This window comes from Agelaius phoeniceus, chromosome 2, assembly GCF_051311805.1.
Source record: "Agelaius phoeniceus isolate bAgePho1 chromosome 2, bAgePho1.hap1, whole genome shotgun sequence".
NCBI lineage: Eukaryota > Metazoa > Chordata > Aves > Passeriformes > Icteridae > Agelaius > Agelaius phoeniceus.
Window position 1 is genome coordinate 63,765,925 of NC_135266.1, and position 14,886 is coordinate 63,780,810.

General features: G+C 35.9%; 1 protein-coding gene across 4 annotated transcripts in view; it reads left to right on the plus strand.

The window, feature by feature from the left end:
• FNDC3A (fibronectin type III domain containing 3A) overlaps positions 1 to 14,886 on the plus strand; it is a 111,451-nt gene that overhangs the window by 24,112 nt on the left and 72,453 nt on the right. For 2 of the 4 annotated variants that reach the window (XM_054628411.2, XM_054628410.2), the window contains exon 3: positions 12,962 to 13,037. The exons of 1 other annotated variant lie outside the window; for it this stretch is intronic. In XM_054628411.2, coding sequence (XP_054484386.1) covers positions 12,962 to 13,037 — 76 coding nt within the window. Of the gene's footprint in view, positions 1 to 3,482; positions 3,735 to 12,961; positions 13,038 to 14,886 lie in introns of those variants that run through there. One more of the 4 variants, XM_054628413.2, reaches the window with a different exon arrangement.

A 14,886-nucleotide genomic window follows, 5' to 3' on the forward strand; every position in this document is an offset into this window, starting at 1 on the left:
AAGTTCCAGAGTTCAGTGACTGCCCTAACACTGCTTCCTTCTAATTCCCTGTAAACATGGATTAGCTTAAAACTTTGAAGCCCAAATGTTTGTCTGTTGCATTATCCAGATTCCTTGAAACACTGCTGTTATCCTTTATGTTTATACTTTTGCTGATTTAAAGATATAATAGTGGTATTATTTTAAGCAGCAAATTTTCTGTGCACTATCTGCTAACCACAGACTGTGGAAATGCTAATGAGACAGATTGGGTTTGCTGTAAATGAGGCAAATAAAACTTTGCTTAGGCAAGCTGTGAGAACTGAGAATGTGAAAGAGAAGGGACAGAGAAGAAGCAAGTAGATCAAAATTGTAATTATTTCTTAATACTAAAGAATGAGACAGACACTGTGGAATGTTCACTGATTGGCACTGTTATATGTGGACACTAACAAGTTTTGAATGTTTATCACTGACATTCAGTGCAGAACTTAACATTTATCTTTTACTGGTTCTTTTCAAAAAACTTTGTATTTTTACAAAACAAGGCTAGAAATCATCTTCGTCTCCCCTTCTCAGTGGTCACCTTTTTTCACTGATCATCATCTACATGAAAAGAAGGAGGAGAAGCACAGCTACAGTAAGAATTTAAAAAACTTTTCATGAATAAATTTGTTTTATAGGAAAAAAAAATCCCCAATTCTTGGATCTTTCCAGCCTGCCTTTCTACAAAGAGCAATGAAAGTTTATTGACATCTGTAGTTTTTGAATGCCAGTGCCAATGAACAGTCTCAGCATCTTTCCAATCTCCCTGTTTCCAGTTGCTCCTAGGGATATTCTGTCATCTTAGCACAATCAGTGGTGCTGAAAATATCTTGTAGCAATGGTTAAAGAATAAATGTTTACTGCTTTTATTATCTGTCAGCTGCCTTTTAGAAAAATGATGCAGAATTACTTGATCTGTCCTCAGAAAATACAGGCCTTAGAAACATGTCACTGGAAAGATGGCTTCTTTCACTCCCTTTTTTCCAAATATACAGCTACTTTCTATGTAAGCTGAAATCGTTTGGATTGTACTTGTTTTTTTTAAAATCCCAAGCATGTAAATTGCTATTGCAACATATTATGTAACAACTAATTCTGTATGGCTTTCCTCCCTCATCCTGAAATCCAAGATTTGTTGATGCCCTTTACTGCCCATATCTTTACTCTTCTTCATGAAGAAGGTTTTAAACTCCATATCTAGAGCAGTTAGATCCTTATAGTCAGTAATAGCAGATGCTAGGGTAGAGAATTGTCTAGTCATGGGAAACCTGTAAAATGGAATTTGCTCAAAAAAAATACAGTGGAAAATAGATTTACAACTTTGGTGTTTAATAGTGTTGCTTCACATTACTTGGACAAAGATCAAATTCTATAGGGCACTTCTATAAATAGTGATGGTTTTGTCTGTCATTGATACTAAAACCAGAAGATCATTTAAAGTAAAAAAGAAAATTCTAGTATTTCCTTATAGATAACATGGAGATGTTGTGTGCTGAGTCTGCTATGAATTGGTGTGGTACAAAGCTTAATCTAAATTTTTCAAAATTCTTTATTGGTTAGTAGCCAATGTACATGTGGAGAGAGGAAGCTTTTATTAAGTTTAAAAGAAGATGGGAGGCAGAAAGATCTTTTGAAAGATGACTTCAAGAAACAAGTACTTGGAAGTAACACTTCATGAAATTCATAAGCCTTTGGCAATTTAAAACAATTTAAGGTACTGTTTTAATTTAGCTTTTATTACTGATGTCAGAAGTTCCTATTTAATAATCATATACTCTCTGTAAGGCCTGTTAGATCTTTTGCATTTTTCCATTTAATATGTTTTTTAAGTGATAGTGGGCTTGATTATGGAAAAGAGTAGTTCATAGCCTCATTAGCCTTGTTATGATATAAGCAGCAGATTTTGAACATACAGTCAATGGAAAAACAACTTGTGCTGTATTTGTAACTGACATCACCTTAGCTCGACCACAGATGTGATTCCATCTGGCAATTTCTGTGCTACTAATGAATAAAAACACTCAAGTCTTGCAGTATTTTTGACCTAGTAGCATGCAGGAACTTATAAATACTATTGGACAAGCCCTACAAATGGGAATTCTGGCATAGGTGAGGTGACAAATGCACAAATCACAGTAAATTGGTGTGGGAGCCACAGCAGTGTTAGTATCTTGAGTCTGCATCTAGTTTTCCTTGCTCACTGGATCACACTCTGTGGAGCCAACCTAGATGTAATGATTTTCATTGTAACAAAAGATGGGTGGAAAAACATCTGCTTTGAAAACTAAAAGTAGGTGGTTTTAATAATAAAATGATACTGGATATGAATAACTGGTACTTTTTGGCTGGAAAGCTTTTACTTGGTAAATAATTTCATGCTGATCAAATGTTAGGAATATGACTTGAAGGTAAAAGAAAGGAAAGTTATTTTAAATAGGCTGCGGCTTTGAGTCTTTTTACATAAAGGTGTCTGTGTCTTTGTACACTTACTTATTACATTTGAAGACATTAGATGTTAGTAATGTTAGAATTTTTTATACCTTAGATAATATTTAATCTGTAATCTCACGTTGTTGCATTCTGAATACCAAGACAATTTCAAAGCAGTTTTCTATATCTTGTCTGCCTATGGTTAGGACTTAAACCAATGGTGCACAAGTGGTATTTGAAGTAATTTCTCACAAGAAGAGAGATGTGTGTTTTTCTCTGTGTAACTGTCTTTCTTCAGGTGAGGGTGTCCCAGTGGTCCCCTGCTGTTGTTGGGATTAAAAACCACAGATGTGAGGTTGCCAGAAAACAATACTGGATGTTTTCAGTTTAGCTCTGAAGTGGAGACTAATAGAGGGAAACCATATTTGTCAGCTATCTGAAATATCTTTAATATTAATATTTAATAAAAGGTATTTCTGTCTATAGTATTATTTAGGGCAGACCTACGTAAATTATATAGCAAACTTCAGAAACATATTTCTTTCTTTTCATGTCTCTTAGTAAATGCATGGTATAAAGTAGCACAGTGTTTGAGGGAGTGCATTAGAATCCAGTTGATTATTTCTTTGCTATTTCTTTTTATTCTTTTACAGAGTATTTTTTCCTCTCTTCTTTCTGGCTTACTTGAGAAATGAAGTCATAAACTGTATCGCAGATTATAAAGTCAGAAGTTGGTTCATCCTGAGTTAGTATAGCCTATCTGGAATCAGGAGGCTAAATTAAAAATGCAGTTATAAAACAGCATATATTTGGAAGCTTTGTTCTCTTAAACCCGAACCTTCTGTTGACTGACGTTAGATGATCCAGAAGCAGATGCTGCAGCAGCTATTTGTTGATTTAGTTGCTATGGTGACATGATACATTCATGTACAGCAGGAAGCTCACTGTACGTTGGCTAATTTGATAGGAAGGAAGGCTTGAGGTAGGTATTGCTGACTATATTGTTAATTGATCCTACCTTTCACATCCTGCCTCCACATGCTTGGCGGATGCACAGCTATAGAGGAAGGTGAAGGGAGATCCTGCTGCGTGGCGTTCAGGTTTAGGTGCCCTGTTGACAGGAGGGGGGGCAGTGTTCCACACATCCCCGAAGATTACCTCAGTACTGAGTGAATGGAACAGATTGGAGCAGCCGGAGTGGTGCCTGTTGAATCTTCCTTCATCCTTTGTCACTGTGGTAGCACCAGTTGAATGAGAGAAATAAAAGGATGCGAGCAACAGTAAGTCAAAGTGTTAAGGCTTTTCAAATGGGTTATGAGATAAAGCATGTCACTAATTAACATCTTGATTGCAACTATTAGTGGAGAAAAATGTAATTGTTCTGAATACATGCCCTAATGACAGAGCATAAATGTAGCTCTGCCTGGAAGTTGTGTCTTTTCTAGAAATACACCCTTTTATAATCTTGTTGCAGGTAGATTGTTAAAGATACAGTGTACATCTTACAAAGAGCTTGGCTGTACCACCCTCTTAACAGGTTTAGTGTTTTAAAATTTTTTGAAGTCAGAATGACCGAGAGTATAGCTATGATGCTTTCCTAAATTTGAAAAATATTCAAGAATTAATCTACCTTTGTCCTTTTGGGTAAAAATCTCCTCATGAGTACTGCTGAGCTAATTTCAGTTGCAGTATTTTTAGACAAACCACTGCTGTCTTTTTTTTTTTCCTGTTGATTTGTTTTAGCAGTGCATTTAGAAATACGATTTTGGTGAAGTCTTTCCATTATTTGTGATTGCTGACAATCTTTTGCTACTGACTCAGCATCTATAACCATTAATGCTAAATATAGATGTTTTAAGATTAATAATAAACAAAACAAAACAAAAAAACAAACCCAAGCCTGAAACCCTCTTCTCTTTCCTAGTAAAACATCTCACAAAATAGTATTATTTCTGCTAGTATAGAAATGGTTTGTGATTCTATTATCTTTAAATTACGGTTTTAAATGTCCGAGCAAACATTTTGGAACACTTATCATCTTGCTTTTTAGGAAGTTTGTTTGTAGAAAAAAATCCCCAAAACTCCCCACAGCCCAAAAAAACACACACATTCCCCCAAACCACTCCAGAATGAGGAAGAAACAGAACTCTGCTTTTTAGTAATATTGTTTTGCTCCAACTTGTAATCTTCCTTGGTGTACAGGAGCAGTCTCTTACTATGTAGTTACATTTAAGTGTGCTTTAACCACAGTTTGTAATGTAACATACTCTTACTTCTTCATGTTATATATATAATATTAATAATGAATAAAATTATTGTACCATGTTCTAGCTTCCCTCCCTCTTCCACTTTTTCCTTCACATCTTACTTCCCACATTTTTTGGTATTTTAACGTGTATGCCAGGCTAGGAATCAGCTTTGTTTCTAAAGGATTGCTTTGTTTGTTTGTTATGATATATTTAGTTTGTTATGATATATTAACATTCTAGTTATATATGTTCAGAGGCTTTGTGCTTGGTCGGACAATTTGTCCCAGTTTTCACTCATTCTGGAAAAATATGTAAATTCACAAAGCATATCTAACTTATTTTAGAGGAAGATACAAAGTAACTCTTTCAGTTTCTTTGTGGGTGGCTGGGGAGAGAGAAGCATTCAAAATGCACTTTTACACTGAAATCAGTCTGGTGCCTTTAGTTTTCTTGCCTTTGTGGCTGTAGACAGTGCTAACCTATGGAGAGAACAGTTCATGTGGGCTTATCCCACAACTTGACACATGACACAAATGTTTAATGTATTTTGGTTTCTTTAGTCTCGGTCAGGATTTTAAAAATTAACCTTTTTCTTTTCCCCTTCAGGAAGCTGATAGTCCTTGGTACTGAAGGATGGGTTTAAGAGCCAAGATATTCTGGAGACAGAACAAGCTTGATTATTTATTTTCCTTTATTGCAGACACAAATACCTTTCTCCCATATCCCAGTAACTCTAAATTATAGTTTCAGTTTTTCAGCTAACACTTAGCTGTCTTGCAATAAACCTATAATTATTAGGAAAGCTAATTTTTTTAATGATGTTTTACATTCCGTAGCTAATAGCTTATTTTACTGATAGAGAATCTTTTAATGCTTTAAAAGCATTTATTTTGACAAGACAGATTGTTACGTGCTAGGAACAATTTGAAAATTTGGCTCTAAATACCAAACTTGCAAACAAAGTTTTATTGTATCTGACTTGATTCTCTTGATATTTGTGCTGGCTTAGAAGAATCAGAAACTGTTTCAGTCAGTCCTGTCCTGTCAGAAATACAGGTATTATTTGAACATAGGCTTTAAAATGTGTAATATTTAATATCATTATGATTTGGTAAGGGTAAGTTAAACACTTTTCTGTAAACCATACTCAAATCTGATCTGCAGAAAATTCTCCAAATCAGGAAGATCCTTATAACTGTATAGAGCAGTGTGAAGGAGAAGGTTAACACATGTCCTAATTCTGGATTTGCTTTGTTTTGTGTCTCTGTAAAAGAGTATCTAGTATACTTCTAAACACAATCATTTTTTTGGGGGTGTTGTGTTGTTTTGTTGTGGATTTTTCTGGGTATTGGTGGTTTTGTTTTTTTTTTTACTTTGAACTAAATTCAAATTTTTAGAACCTAAACAATTAACTAAGAGTATTATTAATATTTTGAATATGTAGATTTTTTTTATCAAATGCAATTTCTTTTGCCTTATAGGTCCCCTGCATGTATGTAATTGATAGAAATTACAAAATAATTTTGAGGCACTAGTTTTTGATTGGCTGTATGGTGTGTGTTTATTTGGGGAGGAAGCTTTGCTCTTTAGCCTTTTAAATTTTATTTGAGACTTGCTTTTGCACATATAATGGTGAGCAAAAGAGAAATGTGTCAAACTTGCTGTGAGATCTTTTGAAGTTAGCTTTTAAAGCTCTTTGATTTATTTCATTCTTTACTTATCAGATTTTTTTTTCTTCCACGGCGACAGAAATAGTTTGGACTTCTAATTGTATTTACAGTTTCTGCTATGGAAAGATGTTGCCTTAAAACAGTGAAGATGTTAATGCTTAGGGATTAGTCCTAATCTGGTTTTGTTTTTCTGCTCTGCAAGTCTTTCACCTCATCTAGGGTGCTTTTCAGAATTAATCCAATTTTGATATTAGTATTTCACAATAATGTCCATAGGTTTATGTTTCCATCTTTCTTACTAACCACCTGACAGAGACCAGTTATTAATTGTGCAAGGCTATTTATAGTTAGTCACTTTTTTTTCCACTGAAAGTAGCAGGGAAGCTTTTTCCTTCATGTTGCAGTGTAAATACATATTAGGGACGGTGCCACAAGTCTAATGCTGCCTTTCTTTTCTGTCAGGCTGAAATTATTTTCAAACCTGTCAGTCTCCTGGTACATCACTACTTCTGTTAGGAGGATAGATGTTCAAGTAGAGAAGCTTGTAGAAGTGCTTATCTTACAGAATAAAGGATTGGTTTTAATTGTTATTTCAGTGGAGGTAATGGGCTTTTGCATCTTAATTATTGTGCAAACAAACATATCCAAAACAAGATTAGTTAACTCTGTATTTTAAATTCCATTCTGCCCTCACTGTGCTCCAAATGAAGAAATAAGTTAACTGTGTATTCATCCAGCACGACAAAATCTTAGGGTGCTTATGAAAGTACTCTGTATACCTAGTGACAAAGATTTTAAGGTAGAAATCAGCTGTGTTTTCTGTTGTTGCTTTTTTGCTTTTGAAAGACACTGCCATGACCATATTGGCAGAGTGAAATACCTCGAAGGATCCTATTTTGGCTTCTGCAGCCTCTGCTTCTTGCTGATAAAAATTACTTCTAGACCTTTATGGACGTAAGTGTTAACATTTGGCCTTAAGTTCTTCCTTTCTTTGGAGCAGCCTGCTGAGTCAAGGTGGCTGCAGCTCTGCCTTGCACAGCTTTCTCTTCCACCTTTTGTTACTTGCATTCTTACAGGGGTTTCTTTATGACTCCAGCCATTTTTATCAAATTCATTTCTTTTGTGTTAGAAACAAGCTGAGGACTTGAAAAAAGACATTAAACTCCTTTCCTGCTTCAGTCTGCAGAAACATCCTGTATTTTCTCTTGCAGACAGTGAAGAGTTTTTACTGAATAAAAATAAGTAACATTGAGCATTCTTCTCTTTGAACATTTGTACTTCCATTGATTCTTTAGATGCAAGATCTAAATACTTTCTATCCTGCTCACACTGATGTAGTAATAAATCCTATATGAGATCTTAAGATATAATAATTTAAAAATAATTATATCTGTTAATGGTAGTATGTGCAAGTCAGTGTTACATATCTCTGTAGGATGTGATTATACTACTTGAGTTGCAACAAAATTATATTCAATTTGGAATTCTTTAGGGAGAGAATTATTGTATTCTAAAAATCTATTTGCCACACCTACCAAGCTCAAATTGTGATTTAAGGTGAAGAATAGATTTTCAAAACCATTCTAGAGTGTGTCCCTTATGTAGTCCTTCAAAAAGGCATAATATTGTAGTGCTTCTTCAGGATACTGACTGTAATTGTTTACATATCAGTACTTTAAATGTGCTCTGAATGTTCATGTAGACTGAGACTGTGTCATGAAACAAGTCAATTTTAGTAAATCTTTTCTTGCAAACTGCCAGGTAAGAGTGATCTCAGGAACAGTTTTCAGATCTTTATGGACCTGCGTTATGCTCAGGACTACTATAGCATGTTCATTATTGCAGGTGACTGTTCCAGCATCTGGGAATGCTCCCAAATACTGCTTGCTTTGCTAATGTGAACGTGGCTTTAAGTATCACTGATGTGGTCAAGGCAATGTAGCAGTTCTCCCAGGAGAGATCAGGAATATTAAAGCTCCTTGGTTTACAGACTAGGTACAAGGAGATGGGAAATGCCAAGACTTTAAAAATATTGAAGGAGGTGGATGAAATTTATTCAGAACTGTTTTTCAGCAAATCCCATAGCAGAGAAGCTAGGGAATATATAATTAGTAGGAGATGGTTTTAAAATGTCTAGAAAGTTCCTGAAGTTTTCTTACTGCCATAGGAGGTTGTGGAGGCAATTCAAATTGTAAGTGAACTCAAAGAGTTTAGGCAAACATATGGACAGTAGGAGAGATGGACTGCAGAAAGTGGCCTGCTCACACACTCTCCTTAAACAGCTTCTCAGTTGGTATATTTGAGTCAAAGTGCTTGGCTAGATGGGCTGCTGACCCAGACCATCAGGTCATTTCCTATGTTCTTGCTTGGCTTCAGCTTCTGCTTGAGTTCAAACAGCAGTTTCAGGAAATACACACTGAACTTTCTAATACATAGCATTATTAGTTTTGTTAGAAGGCTTTTTGTTAGGAGATCTGTGCCAATCTGGGCAATTAAATTAAACTACTACAAAGCTTACTATGTTGTTCATTTGGTTTGGATTTATTTTCTAAAGTAGCCTATATAGAAAAAAATTAAGTACCATTGAAAAGTGTGAAATTTTACTTCTAAAACTAACAGTTTTGACAACTGATGTTTCAGGTATTTCAAACTTCAGCCATTCTGTGGCCACTTCTTTATTTATGCAAGAGCTGCTTTTAACATAAGTGTGTATCTGCACTCTTGTATTGTCAACTTGTATCTAATCTCTGGAAAGAGATTTTGTATTGTTTTTCATCAGGAACTGTATTGAGGTCATGTGGATCATCATTAAACAACTGTTTAAAGGAAAGAATTTATAGGCACAGTGGAAATGACATAGAACTAGTTGACCTAATAGTCCTATTTCTTAATGGCAATGACTTAACATAATTTGAGACAAAAATACACTGTCAGAATTCTGATAGCATTCAGAAATTACACTTGTAAATTGTATTAGGTTCCATTATAGTTGGTTATGCTTTAAAAGTGCTTGTATGGTCCTAGAATTTGTATCAAGGGTTCAGTATCCTAAGTTCACATTATTTTGTTAAGATTGTGAAGTTCTCAATTAGTGTTTTGTTGATTTAGTAAGAGAAATAGCCCTTGAAAAGTGCCCATGCTAAAGGTGCCTCCCACTGAGACTGACTCATCACAAATGAGGTTTTTATCTGAGTATCATAGTTACCTTAGAGGAGCAGGCGAAGGGTAGAATGCATGTCAGCCTTTGGGTAGCAGAACTTTGGGTGCTGTGAGTAAAGCAACAGAATTTGTCACAAAAAGATTGAGGGACAGGAAGAAAGGCTGGACCATCAGATTTTTACGAAGCTTTTCTCTTAGTTCAAGCCAATTTGAATGTTTTGCTCAGAAGATGAAGGAGGTCAAGATCCAGAATATTCAGTTTTCAGAAGTACTGATGTCAGGGTGTATGAAATAACATGTTGGCTGATGGGGAGTGCAAGCCTGCACAAGGGCACCTCAAACAAGATGAAAGAGCTATAAATAAGCAATTCATAACTCATAGATTTATTTTTCTCTCTTTTTTTTTTACCTAGAACATGATGCTATGTAAAATCCATGTTACATTTTCCTTTAGACAAATTTTCTTGCATCCTTGATTTTGTGCTGCAGACTTCAATTAGATAAGGGGGAATTCCTGTGAGTGACTGTCAGTCTTTTGTACTATCTCTTCTGACCAGAAAGTTACCAATCTCTCTCCATGCATAACTTTAATTTTTCTTACTTCAAATCATGTCTGCTGAGGTGCAGAGTGTCAGAAATTCCCTTCTCAAAGCTGTGATCACTCTATGGGTTGAACTGTGATAAGGTTAGTCCAGAACCCCCTTTTGGTCATACACTGCCCCAACACAAAGACTGTTCTAGCCAGCAGTTCTTGAAACTTCTGAAATTTCAGCCATGATTCAGAATCTCTTTTGGCACACTTGACAGGATAGACAGCCTACCTTGTAATAGTTGTAAAATAAAATGTGAATGCACTACATAAAAGCAGAGCTAAAGTGGGAGTCAGTGAAATACAATCAGGCATCAAGTAGGCTAATTGTCCATTGACAAAAGACGTTCTGTTTCCTGTTTCTGGGAACTGAGATCCAATTAAACTGCATGAAGTTGGTGAGACTCCCACCCTTTGGATTGGCAGTTGGATGTCATCAGAGATGTGAAAATCTGATGGCATCCTGAGTGTCAGAATGGTGCTGGACTCCATCAGTTGACCTATTGCTGCTGCTGAGCAGTGCCTGTCTCGCTGTTGGACCATGGCTGCCATGCTGAGCCTTTAGCTTCTCAGAGCAGCTGTGAAGTGAGCAACAAAGATTTTTTTTTTCCTCCTCTCACACAGGAGAAGCTGATTTAACACAGGACCAGGAAGCACAGGGCCCACTTGCTGCAGTTGGGCCAGTATGTGTGTTCCCATGCTCAAATCCTCTCTGCCAGCTGGACCTCAGGTTTGGATGGCCTGCAGCAAGAGGTCTGGGGGAGGAAAACCAGCAAGTTCCTACAGCAGCATTATTACCCAGATTACCAACCTCAGGCACTCACACAGGGTAAATAGGGACAACTGGGAATACAGTCAGCCCACATTCCCTGTTACTTTAAAAGCAGGAATCAAGGGCCAGGCATCACCATAAAGCATTTCTGCTTCTCACAGTTCATATGATGGCAGCCAGGAATATTGAGCTGGGAATGGTACAGATTGACATGTCAGCTGTAGCCAGAATGGCTCGTCCTAGGAGTTTGGGCACCTAAATCAGCCCAAAGAGATGGGCAAATGTAGCTATCCAGCCCACACATAACAGATGGAGAGAGATTCTCATGTACCATGAATCTTTTAGGTACTTTTATACCAGTCTAAACGTCAAGCTAAATTTTTCAATTGTAGCAGAGGGAAGAGTATATCAATGAAATATGTCTTGACAAAGTTATGCCTGCTTGGGGAGTCCAGAAAAGAAAATGTAAGAACTCATCTATTCATATTTCTCTTCTTCATCACATTCTGAAGGTGATGATAGCCAGTTGTTAAAATGCTACCTTCAAACACTTCAAAATAAACTCTGGCAATACAGTATTTTCTGAAGACCTTTAGGTCTTCTTTGAAATTCATTACTAAAATCATCTTGTTTAGATTATATTATGAATGCTAACTGAATTTTACATTGAGCCACGCTTCAGAAGATCTGGAAGATGTAATAGCTTGATAAAAATGTAAATATTGATACAGTTCATTATTTTTTCTCAAACAGCCAAAGCTTCTAGAAAAAACATGTGAAACAAGATAGTATTTTTAAATTGCTTGCTCGAAGCTGAGCTAATCAGTGTTGACTAACACAGCCCAAGCTTGAAAATGTGAATGTCTGTCATATCTCATCAATATGTTAGTGTTAGAATTTGCCATCTTTTCTTTAATTTGTGAAATTGCTCCACCAGAAAGGGAGGAATTAATATGATTTCTGCTATTTTCTTATCCTTTCCTTTGTCTCTGGTATTCCTAAAATGAGTAACACTCAAGTTTCCGGTTCTGGAGGGTTTTGGTTGGTTGGTTGTGTTTTTGTAAACATGAAAGATATTATTTTCTTTTAGGAATTTAACAAAGTAAATTTTTGGCCATAATACTCAGGAGTTGTGTTTCTAAAGATTTCTTTACTACTGATTTGTAGAGGGAGGAGGACATAGGCTCTATTTAGATGTGTGCAAGCAAGACTGAAGAATGTTCTATCCAGAAAGGAAATTATAAAATGCACCTGCTTTTCTACTTTTTAAAGGCTTTTTTCTCCTTTGTTCATAATTTTAGCTAGGTTTTTCATGTTAACAAACTTCTTTTCCTCACAGAAGGGCAGGTTTCAAATAAAAGTACAGAAATCTAAAATGGTGACAGGCTTCTGCTTTGGTACAAACTTTCTCTGTTTATTTTGGCTGCTGTGTACTTTGGTATCATTTCTGCATTGCTTGGGTTTACAAAATTGGGATAACCAGCTTTCCACAAATAAAATTACACATACTGTTTCATGCTGGGCATCTGGTACACTTACTTTGTCATGACTTCTAATTTTTTTATCATTAATGAATGTACAAATATGCTTGGCTCATATAAAGAGGGACATGACACAGTGTTTTCCTTGTGTTGAAAACTGTTTGTCAAGTGGCTGATGTCAAGCTCTGGGAATTCTAGGCTTCCTTCTGAAAGTTTATGTAATGGTTTGATTAATGTTGAAGTTAATGTAATTTGTTGAAATAATTTAAGCTGTACAAATAGTTTTTTAATTATACCAAGCAGTTGAGAAAATAAAATTTGTACAGGTACTTTTTTACTTAGTTGTTTTTCTCTCCTTCATTCTTTGAAAAATGCTTGTTTAAAAATATCTATGCTTGTTCTTGCTCTTATCTATTTCTCTGTGGGATGAAGACAGCAAGAAGTGTGAAGTGAAAAATAATGTATTTACTAACCAGAAAAAAAAAATTGCTTTTTTTCCCAGTAAAACTTATTTGGTTTTTTTGCACATACCAAACTTCTGTAACATATTCCTTTGTAATGGTTGTAAACACTCTTTTATTTTTAAGGTTATTCTTGTGCAAGTTAATCCAGGGGAAGCATTTACAATAAGAAGAGAAGATGGACAGTTTCAGTGCATTACAGGTAAAGTTGATAAATTTATTTTCATATTTTCTGAGTCTGAATCAGGATTAATAAAAGGCAATTTGTGGTGAAAGTAAAAGAATGACAGAATTTATTTTAAAATACAAGAGCTGTTTAAAGACCTAAAAGATTATGTGCTAAGGATCATTGGGATTTAGCTTTCACTACCATAAACCAAGTATTTTTTCTTATGTTATATTACATGAAATTAAATTTCGTGGGGAGGAGAAGGGAGAAACATTTTCAGATTGCAACACAAGCTCGGAAAGGCTGTTGTAGCAACTTTTAACTAAGCTCATTTATATCACAGACTTCAAATTAAAAGCTTAAACTGTTGATATGGCTTGAGTTTAGGATTTTTTATTCTTTGCTATCATGTGGATGTTGTTTCCCTGTCAGTTATCCCACCCAGGTTCTCATTATCTGTAGGAGCCAAATGGCATTATTTCTGAGTTCTAGCAAGTGCAAGTGCAACTGCAAGTGCAGTTTCAAAATACAAATGTTTCATCTAACCATAGCATCCCCTCATGCAATGGTCAGTTTGGATGTTGTTTTCTATTCTGAATGACCAGAACTACCAGTTAAGTGTATCTAGAAGGTACTGTGAGAAATGAGCAATCATCTATTGCTGCTGCACAGAACACCATTTTACTGTCATGTAAGAGAGTATCCACAGATTCAGCTATGGGGTCACATTTTTCCTTGTCATCATCTGGGCCAGTGCATCCTACCTTTTTTTTTTTTTTTTTTTTTCTGGATGTTGGCCCAGCTCCAACAGATACTGTTCTGGGAATTTGAAGCAAACATTTTCCAGCTCTTCTCCCTCTTCTCTCCAGTCTGAGAAGAGCTGAAAGGTCTGCTTTCCAGTGTCATAGGCAGGTCCTTTGGCTACAAAACAACTCATTCAAAGGAGGCCTTAGATGGTAATTAAGTTTATATTGGCAGTTCTTAAAGTTTACATGTCTGTTAGCACCATATTTCAAGACTTTGTGCTGGTTGCATGGTATTCTTGCATCCTTTGATCCACCAATGGATCAGTGTTGCAGCTCACGATTCTATACAGCTTACTTGAAAAATGGTATGTAATAATTACTTGACAGTACTGAGGGAAATAAAATTATTTTTGTCTTGCAATTCAAGTCAAAGAACAGATAAGATATATTTTGCTTCTATTGCATAAAATACTGGGAGAAGTAGCATGTATTGCATGTTTGGTTCTAATTTTTGATTTACCAAACGGTCTTATTGGTGGAGAATGAATTGACACTTTCCCGGCATGATTATCTTCAAAACAGGAATTGTTTAATGAACTACAAAAATACTAACATCATCCTTACAGATATGGTTCTAACCTTCCATGGTACAGCTTTTATCCCTGTCTGGTGCCTCTTGCTTTTGGAGCAGGCAGCTTGCTATTGTGATTTGATTCAGCTGTGGATTTCTTCATCTTCTATATGTGAAAGTGAGCATGGGCAAGTTACTAGATGATTGTTTCTGGGACTCACTAAGGGTAAGCTGAGGTACAGTCTTTACAACTTCCCTGAAAAATGGCACTGCAATCTGGAAAACTACATCCCAAATCAGTACCACAGCTTTTGCAAACCTCCTGTTACATCGATATTCTTCTTGTCTTTCCCCCTTCCTGAAGATGAAATTGTGGATTATAGTTCATAGTAAAATAGGGGGCATAAAGTTATTTTTCATATCTGTGAATTCAGTAATATTCATACAGAACCTGAGTTGCACCTGATCTTTTGAAAACTGCTTTTCTGGTCTATTCTTGCCACTTCTGAGACATATCTGTGGTTTTGAGTGCTGTGCCAATGAATCTTTTTACCTTTTGGGTTGT